Source organism: Siniperca chuatsi, linkage group LG13 (genome assembly GCF_020085105.1).
Source record: "Siniperca chuatsi isolate FFG_IHB_CAS linkage group LG13, ASM2008510v1, whole genome shotgun sequence".
Classification (NCBI taxonomy): Eukaryota; Metazoa; Chordata; class Actinopteri; order Centrarchiformes; family Sinipercidae; genus Siniperca; species Siniperca chuatsi.
The window spans coordinates 10,549,368-10,564,777 of NC_058054.1; the positions used below are offsets into that span (position 1 = coordinate 10,549,368).

Genomic DNA, 15,410 nt, shown 5'->3' on the forward strand with positions numbered 1-15,410 from the left:
CTCTGTGATTAATCAGTGTTGTTGTGCACTTACTCAGCTACTGAGTGGTAGAGCTTGGCAATGCCCTGGTGTGTCCAGTCCTTCCCCAACTGCGGCAGGATCTGTCCAAACACATCTGACCTAAAACATTAAACAAACACATACAAAGATTAGTGACATAAAGACAGAGATATCCCCATCTGCCAGGGACATCACTGAGAAACAGGCTCCAAAAACGTAGCAGATGTAGAGTAAATTCAGAGTCAGAGAGCAAACATGTGCGTGAAAGAAAATAAAGCAGATCGGTAGTACAGACCTTTCAAAGGTCACATAAAGCACCATAACTACTTTACCATTTCATCATAAAAAGAGAACATTATGGAATGTACTCCACTAATGAGGATTACTGGCCCATAGGGGAGGCACTGTCTCAATCCCATCTTATGGCTGTGTATGCTTACGGACTGAAATGTAAATGGGCTCATTATAGTCCCTGCGCTCTTCGCCCCGGTTACTCAAAGAAATCAACGTGTCACATGTTGGCCTAAAGGGTCACAGAGTTAATAAGCTCCAGTCACTCTGGACCTGTTTGATGTTGACCACCTATGAACCTCATAGAGTGGGTGTCGGGAAGGCAGCAGACATCAAGTTTGTGTCAAAAGAGATGGAGCTAGCTTTAAGCCAATTAAAAAGCTTAACATAAATAAAATTGGATTGTGGACTTGCAATTTGAGAAGGACTTGAAATTGAAAAGAAAACTGCAATCGCCTTCTTTTGTTTCTTTCGTTTAACTCTAAATGATTCAATCTATCCAATGTTCTGTAACAACTCAAATCACTGTTCATTCACCTGCTGGCCTCCATCTGCAGTGACCACACTAATCATCAAATAAGGAGCCTTATTTCACAGTATATGGGCAATCTATAGACATGAGGGACTTAAAATAATATTGCACTTCTACAGATGCTGTCTTGCTAATGCACGAATGACTTCCTTTCTTGTACTTTTGCATGATTTGACACAATATATTACAGAAAGTGGAACAGGCTTCTACAATAGTATGAGTAACAGAATAATCATTTACTCCTTATACACATGCCTAATCAATTTTTTGGAATTGATTAAGAATATATTATGAGCACACACAAGCAGATGATAATATACGCAACCTTAGGGAATGCATCTGAGCAAAATCCCATGCACTGTTGGAGAAGTGATGAGCCCTGGACAATGTAAAGGTTTGTAACAATAACATAGTAATTTACTGTGCTGTTCAGTACTGCCCACAAATCAGTATAGTTTAAGACATTAGTACAGTTGTTCCCTAATTTCACTAAAAGCTAGTTTGCCACAAATTCTTGTTCAGTATTTATCTGTACATTCACGTGCTATGTAGAAACATAAAAGTAGAATAATGCATCATAGAAGTTCAGCATCATTACTCTGCTTAGAGGGGTTATGAAACTGTTGTTGTCAGTGGCTTGGAGGCACGTACTTGGTGATGGTGCCATCGATGTCAGAGATAATGACTTTGTCGTCCCAGTTCCACAGGTAAATGGTGCCCTCGCAGCGGCACGTGCCCTGGTATTGGGTGGTGATGCTAAACGTCACATCATTAGGTCCCTCCTTTAGTTTCAGACTAACCTGGTAACACAAGGTAAATAGTGAAGGCATCTGGAGGCACAGGCAATTTCATTCACTAACATATGTTCCAACAGCATAGGCATTACTTTATAGTATGGTTTGTTTTGCCACAGCACAATGAACATGTGCAGGTCTGTAGAGCCCCCTACAGACTGGAAGTGGAGCAAACACTATGCAGTTTGTGGCTAGCCAGCAGAGGGAGCTCTAAACTACAAAATGAACCCTTAAAAGTTCAAATCTCATTGAGTACTCAACACTCTAGTTCAAATCTGATCAATCATGTATTCTAAATGTCAAATAAAAGTACAACTTAATAATATCATTTAATATCAAGTTATTTGGCAGTAGAATGCTATTATTTTAAAGAAGTAGGCTAGATGATTTTGTGGAAGGAAAAATGAGTAAGAATGTACTTACTATCTGATCAGAGGAGAGGCGTAGTGACTTCCTGTAAGTGTGTGGGCTGGAGTGGTGCTGACCATCTACTGGCTGCAGTCTCTCCTGACAGGATACAGCACTAACTTCCTTGGCCTCTTCATCACTGGATGAGTCTCCTGCTTTAGGCCTTCAGGGAAACAAACAATCTCCAGTATCTTTTTACTGTATAAAGATAAATTACATTCAAAATAATCAACTATGAGTGAAATAACCAGCCTATGACTACTGTAAACAAATATTGTTGTTGTTTGGTTCTGTTCCTATTTAATTATTTATTATAGCTTGTAAACTGTTCAAGACTTGAAGCTGATTAAATACATTACATTAAATTTCACTTATACTCATGATCTGCCTTGTAACCCTGCCAACACAGCTTTGTTTGTCGACTTCATTCTCTCACAATATAATGTGATTATGCCGAGTTGTCATAAAACAGCAGACTTATGAAGCTTTTTACAATGTCATGCCAGAGTTCAACAGGTCACTGAACTCACATGACTTGACTAAGTATTAATAAATCTTTGGTACCACTTACGGCAAGGGCAATTTCTCCTGAGAAAGGGAGGGTCCTTCCTCCTCCATATGAGACTCTTCCTTGGCTTCAAGCTTGGTCTCCGACTGCAAGAATAGAGGGAAAATATCCTGAGATATAAAGTAGATATAAAAACAAAATACTGTACATACAGATGTGAGTCTTACTAAAAGAAGTTTATTTAGCAGCTCAAGTTTTGTTTTTGATATTCATGATAACATGTGCACACCTGCTTGATTGTACTATCTGCCCTTTTTCGCCAGAACCACCAGCGGCCTGACTTCTTTGGCATTTTCTCCTTCATCCAGGCCTCCTCTGTAGCCTAGGATAAACAAGAAGACAAAGGCAGTTAACGATGAGCTAGTTGCCAAATAACAATGATCCACAAGTACTGACACTACATAGAGCAGAAACCCAAGATCACAGTTACCTTTGGTAAATTCTTCTGAAATGCTTGTAGACTTAGAACCAAGGGTGCAGCTAGTGTCCAATTATAATATCTGAGAACATACACATTAGTTAAGAGACAATATTGACCACATACTTATACATACACCTCTCTTGTACATTGCACATTGACATTCATGTGTGAAATAAAGATGCTTACATACCTATTTCCTATCTTTACTACCAGGTTGGGGTTATCTATAATTGCTGGATTTTCAGCAAATTCATGATAGGTGATGATATGCTCCATGAACCTTTCTGCAAATACAGAAGGGAGAGGAACATTAATTAAAGACAGCAGATGAAAAGGTCAGTGGTGGAGAGCCAAAGCATCTTACTTAAAGCTACACAGAAAGGTCAGGAAACTTTTTCATTGAGATTCAGCCCTAGTAAAATAAATGTGCGTGACCTTAAAGGGTAATGCATCGTTACACATACCACACAAGCTGATTTTTTGTATAGAATAGAGCCTCCACGAACAGTGGCTGGACGCCTTCTAATGTGGCAAATACAGTAGGGAAACATACACAATGAATTTTATATGTCTCTACTGGCTGAGGTTAACTTTCTATCCTGCATAAAAGAACTAAGTGCACTTTTGACTACATTTTTTATGAGTGCCGAAATAGTGTACCTTTGGATATTTCAGCATTTTCTGTCAGGCCTCCACACAGAGAAAGAGTGACATCAGGGAGGTCGCTAGCTGAGTCAGAAAGACACTCCGTCCCGCTGTCAGCTGCTGCACTGCCCACCGACTGTGGAGACTGTGAACCAGAGTGCATCTCTGAGTCCATCCAGTGCTTAGTAGCTGCCTCAGACTCACTGGAGCAACATAAGAGTACAATACGCTATATTTAGTTTTAAAATAGAGACCATTTAGCTTTCCATTTTTAAATCAAAACAGGTCAAGCAGCAACATAAATTAGGTGCCTCTTTCATAATCTAACCTCTTGGGAAAATATCGTGCAGCAACATCAGGTTCAAGTACATTCAGGTCATCTAGGTAGATATCCTCAGGACCCTGATGCTGGCTCCTCTTTGGGACACCTTCAATCAACAACAGAATTATTTAGCAGTTAATGTACAATCATAACTAGTGCTAACCAGGAGGTTGCTGCTGATAACCACCAAATGTACCTTTCTTCTTAGAGGGTGAATCGCTCTGTTGGTTGTTGGAAGGGGTGGAGGTTGCCACACTGGATGGCAGGACATCCAGGGGTTCTGTGGGGGTTACAGGGCTCACAGAGCTTATGGTGCTGACCGATGCAAGAGGACTCACAGGTGTTAGAGTGATAGGGGTGCGTGGCTCGGGCTTGACAATGGTACACACTGAGGGGGAGGCACCATCTTCCTTTTCAATCTCTATCTCATTCTCCATGGCCTCAGAGCTGAGGATGACGCGGAAGTGGGTGCTCTCTGATGGGGTGATGGTCACTGTTTTTAGTAGTTCTGGTTTCTCTTTTTTGGTGACCTGGATATTAGGGGGGAAAAGTTACTGAGATGAGAGTATACTGAAAATGATGTACTTCAAAATGTTAGTGGAGAGAAGTGCTTACCCTAGTTGTTTCTGGAAACTCTCCCCAGGTCCACTGCATGTGGGACTCAGCTCTGAGCAAACTCTCTGAGGGCCTTACCACCAGTTCAGAGTCACTTTTTGGGGAAAAGGCCTGAGACAAGCCATGACTAAAGGGATAAATAGACAAACGCAAACAATCAATAAGATAGATTCTATTTACATGTCCCTGCTACACTCTTGTTGATGGCTCTGTGTTCATGTCAATACGTACCTGTCATCGGCCGGCCAATCTCCATCAGACAGTGGATAGCCATCAAGGTTGTGTCGGGCTGCGGGCAATTTGGGGTCAATGTCTCTCATTGTGGTCATTGAAGGTGACCTAAATCCAGGGTGAAACAGAAAAATTAAATCAGATAAAGTAACCCATTTCTATTTAAACAGGTCTTGGTTACAGCAGCGAGCATCGACCCGGAACCTACCTTGAAACACGTGCTGCAGCTTCCTCGTCAGAGCTCAAGTCCATCTCAAAGATCTCTTCATTTTGCCCAGTGCTGGATATAGCAGCAGTCGTAGCAGCAGGTGCATTAGCAGCAATAGCATTACCAGTAGTGACGGACATGGGTGGGGTCAGCTCCTCTCTTCGGGGGTCTCCTTTGTGCTTCTTCCTCCGTTTCTTCTTCTTTTTTGTGGCCGTGGTGCTCGGAGCAGGAGGCTCGGGTGGGTCCTCTGGGTCAGCGGGGTCATCCTCCAGATCTTTTGGCGCCCTGTGCTCAACCTCTGAGATCCAGAACAAGTGGCTCTCGGTGGGGATTGGGGAGGTGGCCAGGTGGGCAGGGACAATCTGCTAAAGGATGAAGTGAGAATGAAGGAACATAAGGCTTAAGATGTGTTTAAACAAGTGCAAACCAAAGCAGCATTAATGATCCCTAGTGTCAGCATAGTGAAACCTATGCCTGAAGTCGAGTAGAACAGGGTTGTTGTCACTGCTGAGTTGTCACAATGAGAGTTCGAAAATCTTGAGAAATAGGTCATCTGTCAAATGTAGCAGCTGCATAACAGTGGAGTAATTATTTCCTCACACAAACATTGCCCTAAACTTGTACGTCAAGATTCCAGTAGGTGTTAAGATTGTTGTTGGGCCAAGGCATTGGGAGATGCTGTCTTTTTGGTGTCGTGTGCATAAAAACAATGGTTTTAAGGTATCTTCAAATTTCATCGAATAATAAATATAGCAAAGGATGACATTGGCTGCTATGCTGAAACACAAAACAATCTCATTCTATTTTAAGTCTCTGCTTAGCAAGCAACACAACAAATTAGAAAACCAGGAAAGATGCTGCTGTTAATGTATGATAGAAAAATTATTTGCAGTCAATTCAATATCTCACTTAACTTTAGCTGCTATGCTTTACAAAGTATAATAAAAAAAAATCTAAATTAAAGTTTTTGTTATTGACCTACAACAGTAATGTTATTTCCTTTTATTTTTCTAAATGGTGGGCTTCATTGATCTGTGTAGTTAATTGGGTGCTTACATTCTGCTGCTCAGATTCCTGGACAAAAAAGGCCTCTCCATTGTCACCAAGCTTCATGTGCAGCTCTACTGGCTCTCCATTCACTTCAATGTCGATCTAGAAGAATTTGGCAGAAGATACAAGCAATGTAATGGTACAGTATTTGTGAAATACAAATTGGGTCTTATTTTATTATACTTCCAACATATTGTCAGGGCACATACTGTAGGAGGCCTGTAGCTACTTACAGCCCCAATATTCTCCTGGGGCTTTCCAAAACCTAATAAATGTATACTAGGTATGTATATGTCCTCTGGGCCATTCATGTTTGTCAGACAAACCCCTAGTGGACCTGAGGCCATTCAGAAACTTGACACCACAAAAGCAAAAACCAGGTCACGTCTGGCAGAGACTACAGAGGAGGCAGACTTTGACTCACAAGTGCTCTGCCCAGTCTGACAACCTGAAACCACATCATCAATATTAATTCTCAACCAATTGCCACTAACATCATCTGTTTTTTTTTTGGTTTTTTTAAACTCTTGTGATCTGTCATGTTGTATCTTTCCTTTTACTGATGTCCTTTACTGCTGGTGTGGTTTCTCAGAAGCCTCAAGATTTAATTTCACCACCTCAGGGTTGCTAAGGGGAATTTATGTATGGTGAGTGATGGCTGGGAATTTCAATGCCCAATTAATAATGAGCCAGACTAAATGAGGGTCCTCTTCAACCCTTCACAGCCACTGACAGGTTACATTCACTTGAGTGGCTGAGTTGTGGATTTGCCAACACCATGCTGGATTACTGGAATTACTGGCAATGGCTGCCTGCAGGTGCTTAAAATTAAGGCATAGTATTGGGTTGTTTCTCTCTGACAGCACTAAGGTCATATTTAGTTCTGACCAGAAGAACAGAAAAGAAGAAAGGAAGAACTAATTATAGATAGCTGAGTTGTTTAGTTATTATCCCAAATGTTTTTTTTAAGAATCAAACAGTACTTTAAAAACATTTCTTGTTGCCAACCAAAGCAACTAGCGTATAGGGACAGACACAGCATCCACAGCCAAAATTTAATTAGTATTTGGCTGGCAACTACAGTTTAATTGCCACAATTTTTAAACATATCTGCATGTCAGGAACAAATATCACATCATTCATTTGGTCAAGTAACTTCTAAAAAATATATATATTTAGCAGCAGCCCTCAAGGATCTGATAATTGATCTCAGGGACACATGCATAACTGTTTATTACACAACAGCCATTATTGTTGAGGCCTTCTTCTTCTTCACATTTTCTCCCCCTCCCACACATTCAAGTTGTAGAGCTGTTGCCATAGGAACCACTCATTCAGTCCTCCCTCCATGCCCATCAGCATTCGGGGTAGGTGGTGAGACAGTGTTAATCCCCCACAAATCATCACCCACTCTGGTCCACAAGCAAGCAAATATGCTTTCTTCAAGTCAGAGCACACCATTACTGTTCTAAGAATAGAAGCCTTGGACAAGTTCACATGTGGTGGGAAAATACATAAAATTAATCTAATTTTAATTACTAACTGAATACCAAGGAATATTCTGAATATTTAGTTAAGCCGATAAACGAAAAAGTTGAAGAAAGGCTGAGTTAACTGATGCTAAAGCAGGTTTCTATTACAATCCTTTAAGTACATCTGCTATTTTTAAAATCCATATTTAGCTCTCAAAATGACTACAGAACCAGGCTTAACTTGCTCTCCCTACCCATCAATTAGGCCAACGCAAAACGTACTACAAAAATGCTACTTTCTTAAGTGAGAAGTGAGCGCTAAAAATAGCACCACTGTTCCTGAACCACGATTAATTGGATCTTATCTCCAAGCTAGAATGTATAGTAACAACTACTATCACTGAGAGAGAAGATCCCATCTATGTTCTGCAAACAGAATCAAACATTTCCTTGAATGATTCAAAGATGCTCCATTAAAGCTATTAATTCTCGCTGAAGCCCTAGACATCAGAAATGATAAACTGACTGGTGTCTACAACTTATGAATATGAAAGAAATCAAAACTGAAATTAAGCCTAGCTTCCTCAAAGAGAAACTAAACCTCTGTAAACATAACTAAATGTAAATGGCACACCACACACACGTTTTCTGTTAACTGCTCAGATTCACATTGGGTGAAGCTATGCTGGGAATGATGTCAGGTCACAATCTCAACATACCAGTACGAATGTTAAGAGCACCAGTTGTATTATTCAATATCTATCTATTATCCACATCCCAGTTTTGTTGAAATTTTGCTAATGTGACCGTATGTTCAGGGAGATGTCAATCAAGCATATTTTGTACACACCTACAATTCCTCAAAATTGGCCTAATCAGGCAAATAAGTGGAAACACCTGTGTGGTGGACCATTGGAGTGTACAGCCTTTAAATTAGAAGCCAGTAACCATAAACCTAAAAGCAATCTGGCTTAGTTTGGATACAACCTCATGCAGTACTAGTCACAATTACTGTATGTGCTAAGTTGTCTTGTAGGCTGATTATGCTGTATTGCAATTCAAAATAGTACACAGTGAAGTACACATTGTGAAGAATAGGGCCTGCTTCTTCAAAGGGAAACAAAACTAGCTATATACACTCATTCAGTCAAATGTACATTTAGAAACATTTACTTAAGTAGATTCATAAGCTTGGAAGTTTCTTGATATGGAGGTCAATAATTAAAACAACAATAACATATAATAATAATAATAGAAACACATGTTAAACTTACCACTTTCTCTTTGGAGCGCAGTACACCCAGCTTGCCGAAGCGCACATGGAATGGCGAGCACTGGTAGGTGCCATCTCTCTGGCGGACAACCACAACATCGATGCAGCCTGACAATGTGGCCTGATTAATGCCCTTATACAGTTCTTTGACGGTTACCAGCACCTGACCTGCCAGCTGGCCTACGTAGTTCATGGTGTCTGCCTGGAGGGGGGCAAAGCAACAAAATATTAGCCGAGTCAAGGGAAAGACAGGATGAGGGAATATTGTTCAGCAAGAGTCCAGAACAGGAGACAGTTTTGGCCCGCACGTGCTGTGGAATCTAGTAGTTTTCCACTTGATTTCCCTAGCACTCTCTCAGTCTATCCACTGTTGTCTCTTTTTTTAAGTATCTTCTTCCAAACAGTTGCGCTTTCATCTCTCAGCTCCCTCTCTGCCTGCCTGCCATGTGGTGTCTGTTATCTGCTGACCTGTATACAGACTGCCAGAGTGCCACTGTGACCCTGTCACTGGCCGCTGTCACACATGAACAACATCAGAGGGTCTAGTTTTGTGTTTGTGGGGCTTATAAACATATTCCCCTGCTGACTTTATCTCACACTGACATTTTGTTCAGATTATAGCCATGAGAGCAGTGTGGGGTGGTTGTGGTAGGGTAGAGAATAGGGGCATTTGTGCAAGGGTGGCATCCTGGAATATGGGAAACTAGCATATGTGTATCAGAGAGTAAGCTAATGAATAGATACCTATAAAATATTTATATATGCAGGCTACTTAGAATAATTCTCTCACTTCTAACTACACACAGATAGACAACCATCATGAAATCAAACAGCCATCACTGTAAATTGACTCTTCAAAAGAGGGGTTTAGATCAGTGGTTCTCAAAGTGGGGTCCAGGGAACCCCAGGGGTCCTTGAGGGGGTTCCAGGGGATGCAAAGCAAAAAGGAAAATAATAACGTTTACCACAGTGTATTAGCACCTCGGTCACGCCAATCATATGCTAATCAGGTACTGAACAGTGATGAGGGAGGTGCAGCCAAAAAACAATAGGCCTGATTACTGATTACTGGGCCATCATGGAAACAATTAGGTCAGTTTCAGGTGAGTAATCAACAGATACTCAGGTAGACTCCTTACTGAGGGCAGGGCTTATGTAACACAGAGTAGCTTAAATTTCTGAGTTCCCGGTCCATTTTTCACAATTGAGAATGACTTCCGGATGGGAGCCGAAACGTCTTGATTCTGAAAACAGTGTCCAGATGACTACGACTGAAACCTTTTCTACGATAGAACACTCCTGGATGAATGAGGGACTACACCGTCTTATTTTGAAAACTAAATGCAAAAATCCTATCAGATGGGGGATCCAGGAACAAAATCTTATCAAATGGGGGTCCGTGGTTTAATTTGTGTCAGTTTAGGGGTCCTTGATGTTAAAAACGTTTGAGAACCACTGGGTTAGATGACTTCATGTGAGGCCTTCTGTCAACAGTCAAAGTTATGCCCAAGTTAAGGCCCTTTGTTTCATTCACTAAAATGACACTCTTCAGGAGGATGACATGAAACTACAATCTGAAGGAAAGTAACCAGTATAGTCAAAATGAAAAAAAAATATTCTAAAGTTTATTTTACTACAGCTGCTTGTATGGCAGAAGGAAGTTGTAAAACTTATAGAAATATTATTGAAGAGCTGGACTATTTAATATATATATATATATATTTAGGAAAATGGTTCCTTCAACTGCCCTGAAGATTTTATTCTAATGAAACTGAACTCAAAATGAAACCAGTCAGTGGACCATTTGAAATATCTGGATTTTTAAAAAAATCTGTCATAAGCAATAAATACTGATGAACAAACTATCAAAATGCTGTAAAACCGTCAAATCGCTGAAACAAAAGGAAGTGTGATTACTACCATTTTCAGTTTTATAATCTGGTATCTACATTCAAGTTCAGTCAGAAAATTTTAAAAGGATTTCTGGATTTTATCAAGACTTTGATCAAAACATTTTCTTAAGATATGTGTCCTACAAGAGCAAAGGTGCTACCAGAACCCTCAAAGACTAGCATTTCCACAGAAGAAAAAGTTTTTTCAAAAAGGGATGAGGTGAAATTTGAATTTATCTGCTATTTATCTGTCTATCACAGATTCTTTCAAAAAATATATTATGGGTTATGGTGTTCAGTGCAGCAAGGACTGGTACATACAGCGACTCAATAGGCATCAACCAAGCAGATAAAAACTGTAGTACATAGATGAAATGTTTAATCTCAGAGGGACCAGTGAACTCAAACATGACCAGGTCTGGAGCAAAAGCAACACACCTTAGCTGCAAAATAATTTCACTGTGCCGCTGTCAGGGGTAAAATATCCACATGGCATGTTGTTGGTAAATTCAATGTATGTTTGTATCTTTATCCAGATTTTCTGAACCTTGGGAACTAAAAACTGTCTTATTGCTGTCAAGCAAATAACACATAAATTTAGAGCATGGCGTAATAAACTTTCACTTTGACACCACCACAGAATGTCACATTGCAGATGCACCAAGTGCAAAGCTCCTGTCCCCTGGACTGACACAGTGATAACAGTGCTAACACCAAGTGCAGAGATACATAAAGAAGTCTGTCATAACAAGTCTCCAAACATCTATAATAGGTAATTATATACCCCACCCTCTTCTTTTACAATCAAACTTATCCCTAAAAAAAAACAGTCTTGAATGCAGCCCTAAAAAACTGACATCATAAATCTGAATTACTGCGGTCAGGTATCAAGCCACTAGGCTTGGCTAAAATAGAAAGCCAATAAGCCAAGCAACCTGCCAAAACAAACAATACAGGATGACTAACAGTGTAGTGGGCCCTCCAGCATCAGGCCAAAGCTGTGACCGACTAAGAGACCTGTCAGCGCTGACTCACCAGGGACCAAGACGACCTCAGAGATGAGGACTCTTCCTGTTCACTGTTGTCTGTGTTGTCCTCTGTGTTGCTTCCCAGGAGCTCCCTGTGTCCCCAGGATCTCTGTCTCTTCATCACAGGTAGTGGAGCACCAGCTTTTACTTTGCCCACCTCAGGGTACTCCACTGGCACCATTTTTCTCCTCCCTCAGATTATGATAATAATGCCTCCCCGCCATCCTGAATCCAGTCTCAAATATGGCCCACCTAATCACGTTGGAATAACCCTCCCAGGGGTAAATACCAGTACACCACTATCTGATGCCAGCGGCGCTTGTGCAACACGATCATAAACTTTGACATTCCTTCTTCTGGGGTTATTCTTTGCAGGATGTGCACTTGTACTCATCCAGTCAGCTGACAGGGCATAAAGGTTTCAGCCAATGGGATGGCCTGTTTAAGGTGGCGGTGTATGGCTGATAAGGGACAGCTAATTCCTGTGAACGGCTATGCAATGTTTTTTCCCTGATAAGAGTACAAGCAGGGGGAGGGGATAAAATAAAAAAACTCTGCAGCGTGATGTTCAGTCACATGTACGGTACAATCGTTACTTCGTGTGCTTGTTATTGTGCAGGACTACTCAAAAAGGGGGGGGGGGGTTTGATGACATTGACTGGCTACAGGAGTCAACCAATGGGACATTCAGTACATTGGACTTCAACATGTTGATCTTTTGTTGCTCATTACCCTTGAACTTGACATGTGATCGCCTAAGTAAACAGGGGAAAGTTCTGCAAATGCCAAATGGATCATCTCTGCAGGGATTAAAAATCAAGACAGTTTGCTAAAATTAGCCCAAGTGCTAATTTGAATCAAATCTACATTCAATACAGACGGAGTGGGTAGACTCACGACACTGTAAGCCAAGCAATGATGAATTCAAACATGTTTTTGTCATCAGGAGGTTCTCACTGGTCCGACCTCTAGCTTCCTCCTGCCTGGTTTAGCTCCTAAGTGAATGCCTAAGATAAACACAATGCATGAGGCTCTTCCAAAAAGGCCTCATCCCGACTGTCCCATCCGCTAAGCCTTTTGTAAACACTATCAAACAAAACACAGAGGCCAACTGAGTGCAAAGCTGTTGGTTCATCCTCCCCCTGTGTTAGGATCTATTCTGTGTTTGAATATTTGACAAGAGTCATGCATAAATAGATTAATACTTTCCTTTTAGAAATGAAATGTGAGTAAAAAAAAATCACTTGTACTGTGTACTGAGTCACAAATAACTCAGCAGTAACTGAAGACACTATGCAAGAAACACATACTGTACTTGTATCATTAAGAATTACAAGACAAGGCAAGGTAGAGTATTATGGTCCTAATTACTCTTACTACATAATTATGGTCTTCATCTGGAATGATCCAGTGCACATTTGATTTGACGGAGTGATGAGAGAATCAGTTCTGTGACTGAGCTGGCCAACCAGACAACACAAGGCTCATGTTACACTCTTTCAAGGATTATGTTACACCAAACTGCACCTAAATGAGCCTACTTATTATGTATGTGTGTAACATAAACCATGACAACCACAACCCCAGACAGACAATGTTGGCGTTCATTCTTACACAATCAACAGTTCAATTCCTTATTTTCAGGCCTTGTGTTGAAATATCTGGCTGCTGTGAATTTGGTGATACACAAAGCAGAAATGGTCAAAGCCTAACACTAATTCAGCCATGTAGGGCTGAGGCTACACCCTGTGAGAAAGAAGAAGCCAAAAGCACTGCAAAGTGTTTGTTTTTTCTTTTAAGTCAAGGTACATTGTATCCATTGTTTACCCAATCTTCCTCAGGGAACTCTGGACAAATGTTTTTGATGTTGGGTAAACTGCAATCTTCCTCAGTGAGATTTCATTCACTCTCACTCAAAACCAAGGTCAAGACAGTTAGCTTTCAACTTGAGCAATACACACTGCTGTCAGCTGCCAGGTTATCAGGTACACCAAGATAATGGATGCATTAAAACAACCCTGCAATAAATGTATGTTTATTCAACTTTATGGTAATTTGGAGGCTGTTGGTTGTGGTGATAATGCACTGTAATGTGTTACACTGGTGTAGGTGTTTCTAGTATTTAGTCTGCATAACAAAATACAACATAAGAGCACCACAAACTACAGCCTCCAAAATGACCATGTGTTTAATTCAACACCTGTCTAAATCTGTTTCAAGAACTGAACTATCATGAAAATTAGATTTAATGCAAGGCTGTTTATATTAGACTGCATTTGTTTTAGCTAGTAAACCTAATAAACTGGCAACTGAGTGCAAATGAGTTTAAATGTACTGCTCAACGAGGTGTCATAATATAGCTGATTTTAAGTATTTGGGTTTTGTATGGTTACCTAAGACAAAAGAGTAGTGATATACTGACTTAAGTGCCAATGATTAAGTGACAGTATAAGAGTGGGACTATCTCACATTACACATTTACATAAAATGCCTGTAAAACTTTTTTATCTTAACCTACTGGAGGTTCTAGTTAAGTGTTTTCAAGTACCACCCACAGGCAGGTGGTGGTTTATTTGATGAGGTGGCAGCCCTGCTGACCAGCCAAGAAAGACTTCTGTAACAGTTAAATAACAAAAAGAAAAACGTGATTTAACACAAGATACAAGCTAGCTGCATATCGCACAATTTTTTGGGCAATACATGCTAATTTCAGTTCACTTGGTTGAAATGCCACCAGTAACGTTACACGAACAGGAATTGCGGAAATAAACGAATAGACCCCCAAAAACGAATATTTGAATGAAATATTGAATTACATATGCGTTTATAATGATCTGTAATGCTCGCTCTTAGTAGAGATTCGAATCATATACCAGAAAATAGTAGACAAGAAAATAAATGAATGGAGACGGGGTTAGCCGTTTGCCAGTCAGTTAACTTAACCCTCGGCTAGCTTCCATGTTATCGTACGGTCACCGTTAGCTAATAGCAAACGGTGAAACGGTAATCAGGCAAGTCAATGCCAACGCCAGTTTCAATGAAAAGTGGTCACGTTAATTTGTTACGTGATGAATGAATTTCCAAGCCTGTAGCTACGTCTCTGAGTTAAATTAATCCATCGTAGCTAAAATATGTTAGCCAACGTACAGGCTAGCTAACATTAGCTGACAGTACGCTCAGAAATATGCATTATCACAGGCAGCGGCGAACGGCTATCAAATGGGTTGAAATCACCCTGTCGCTAACTATTTACCTTTCGGTTGCTTCAGCGAGATGCTACCGAGGAAGGACGTTATGGTGTCTTCAGTGAGTCCCCATATCTTTGCCCGTGAAACTCCGCAAAAGCCTCCCGACGTGTCAGTGCCTGGACCACCGTGGTTGACTGGTGCGACTGGAACCAGGCAGCTGAAGTTGATGGGACAGAGAACTGCACAGTGGCGGCGCACTCGCACCGCTGGGGGACACCGTTTTGTCCTCTTTCTATTTAGTACGACTTTGCCCTGAGCAGCCCATTCTTAGAGGATATTTATTGACAGATGTTACACAAAGGATTGTGAGTGAGAGGTAAAATGTCTTAAATAAATAGTCATTCTGATGCTTGGGACGCTTGGCTCCCCTTTAACGACTCATAGTCAGACTGGGACCCCATTTTGGGTTCTT

General features: G+C 40.8%; 1 protein-coding gene across 4 annotated transcripts in view; it reads right to left on the bottom strand.

Annotated features, from left to right (window-relative positions):
- Positions 1 to 15,219, bottom strand: part of lpin2 (lipin 2) — a 21,869-nt gene extending 6,650 nt beyond the window's left edge. The window contains exons 1-17 of one of the 4 annotated variants that reach the window (XM_044221108.1): positions 15,004 to 15,219; positions 11,758 to 14,364; positions 8,832 to 9,032; positions 6,092 to 6,187; positions 5,036 to 5,397; positions 4,828 to 4,935; positions 4,597 to 4,723; positions 4,178 to 4,511; positions 3,988 to 4,087; positions 3,675 to 3,862; positions 3,205 to 3,298; positions 3,024 to 3,093; positions 2,823 to 2,915; positions 2,597 to 2,679; positions 2,041 to 2,188; positions 1,475 to 1,623; positions 34 to 120 (exon numbers count right to left, since the gene is read on the bottom strand). In XM_044221108.1, coding sequence (XP_044077043.1) covers positions 34 to 120; positions 1,475 to 1,623; positions 2,041 to 2,188; positions 2,597 to 2,679; positions 2,823 to 2,915; positions 3,024 to 3,093; positions 3,205 to 3,298; positions 3,675 to 3,862; positions 3,988 to 4,087; positions 4,178 to 4,511; positions 4,597 to 4,723; positions 4,828 to 4,935; positions 5,036 to 5,397; positions 6,092 to 6,187; positions 8,832 to 9,032; positions 11,758 to 11,931 — 2,414 coding nt within the window. In that variant the 5' untranslated portion in view covers positions 11,932 to 14,364; positions 15,004 to 15,219. Of the gene's footprint in view, positions 1 to 33; positions 121 to 1,474; positions 1,624 to 2,040; positions 2,189 to 2,596; positions 2,680 to 2,822; positions 2,916 to 3,023; positions 3,094 to 3,204; positions 3,299 to 3,674; positions 3,863 to 3,987; positions 4,088 to 4,177; positions 4,512 to 4,596; positions 4,724 to 4,827; positions 4,936 to 5,035; positions 5,401 to 6,091; positions 6,188 to 8,831; positions 9,033 to 11,757; positions 14,365 to 15,003 lie in introns of all 4 variants that reach the window. The other 3 variants (XM_044221107.1, XM_044221110.1, XM_044221111.1) reach the window with 3 other exon arrangements.
- Between the last annotated feature and the right edge of the window lie 191 nt (positions 15,220 to 15,410).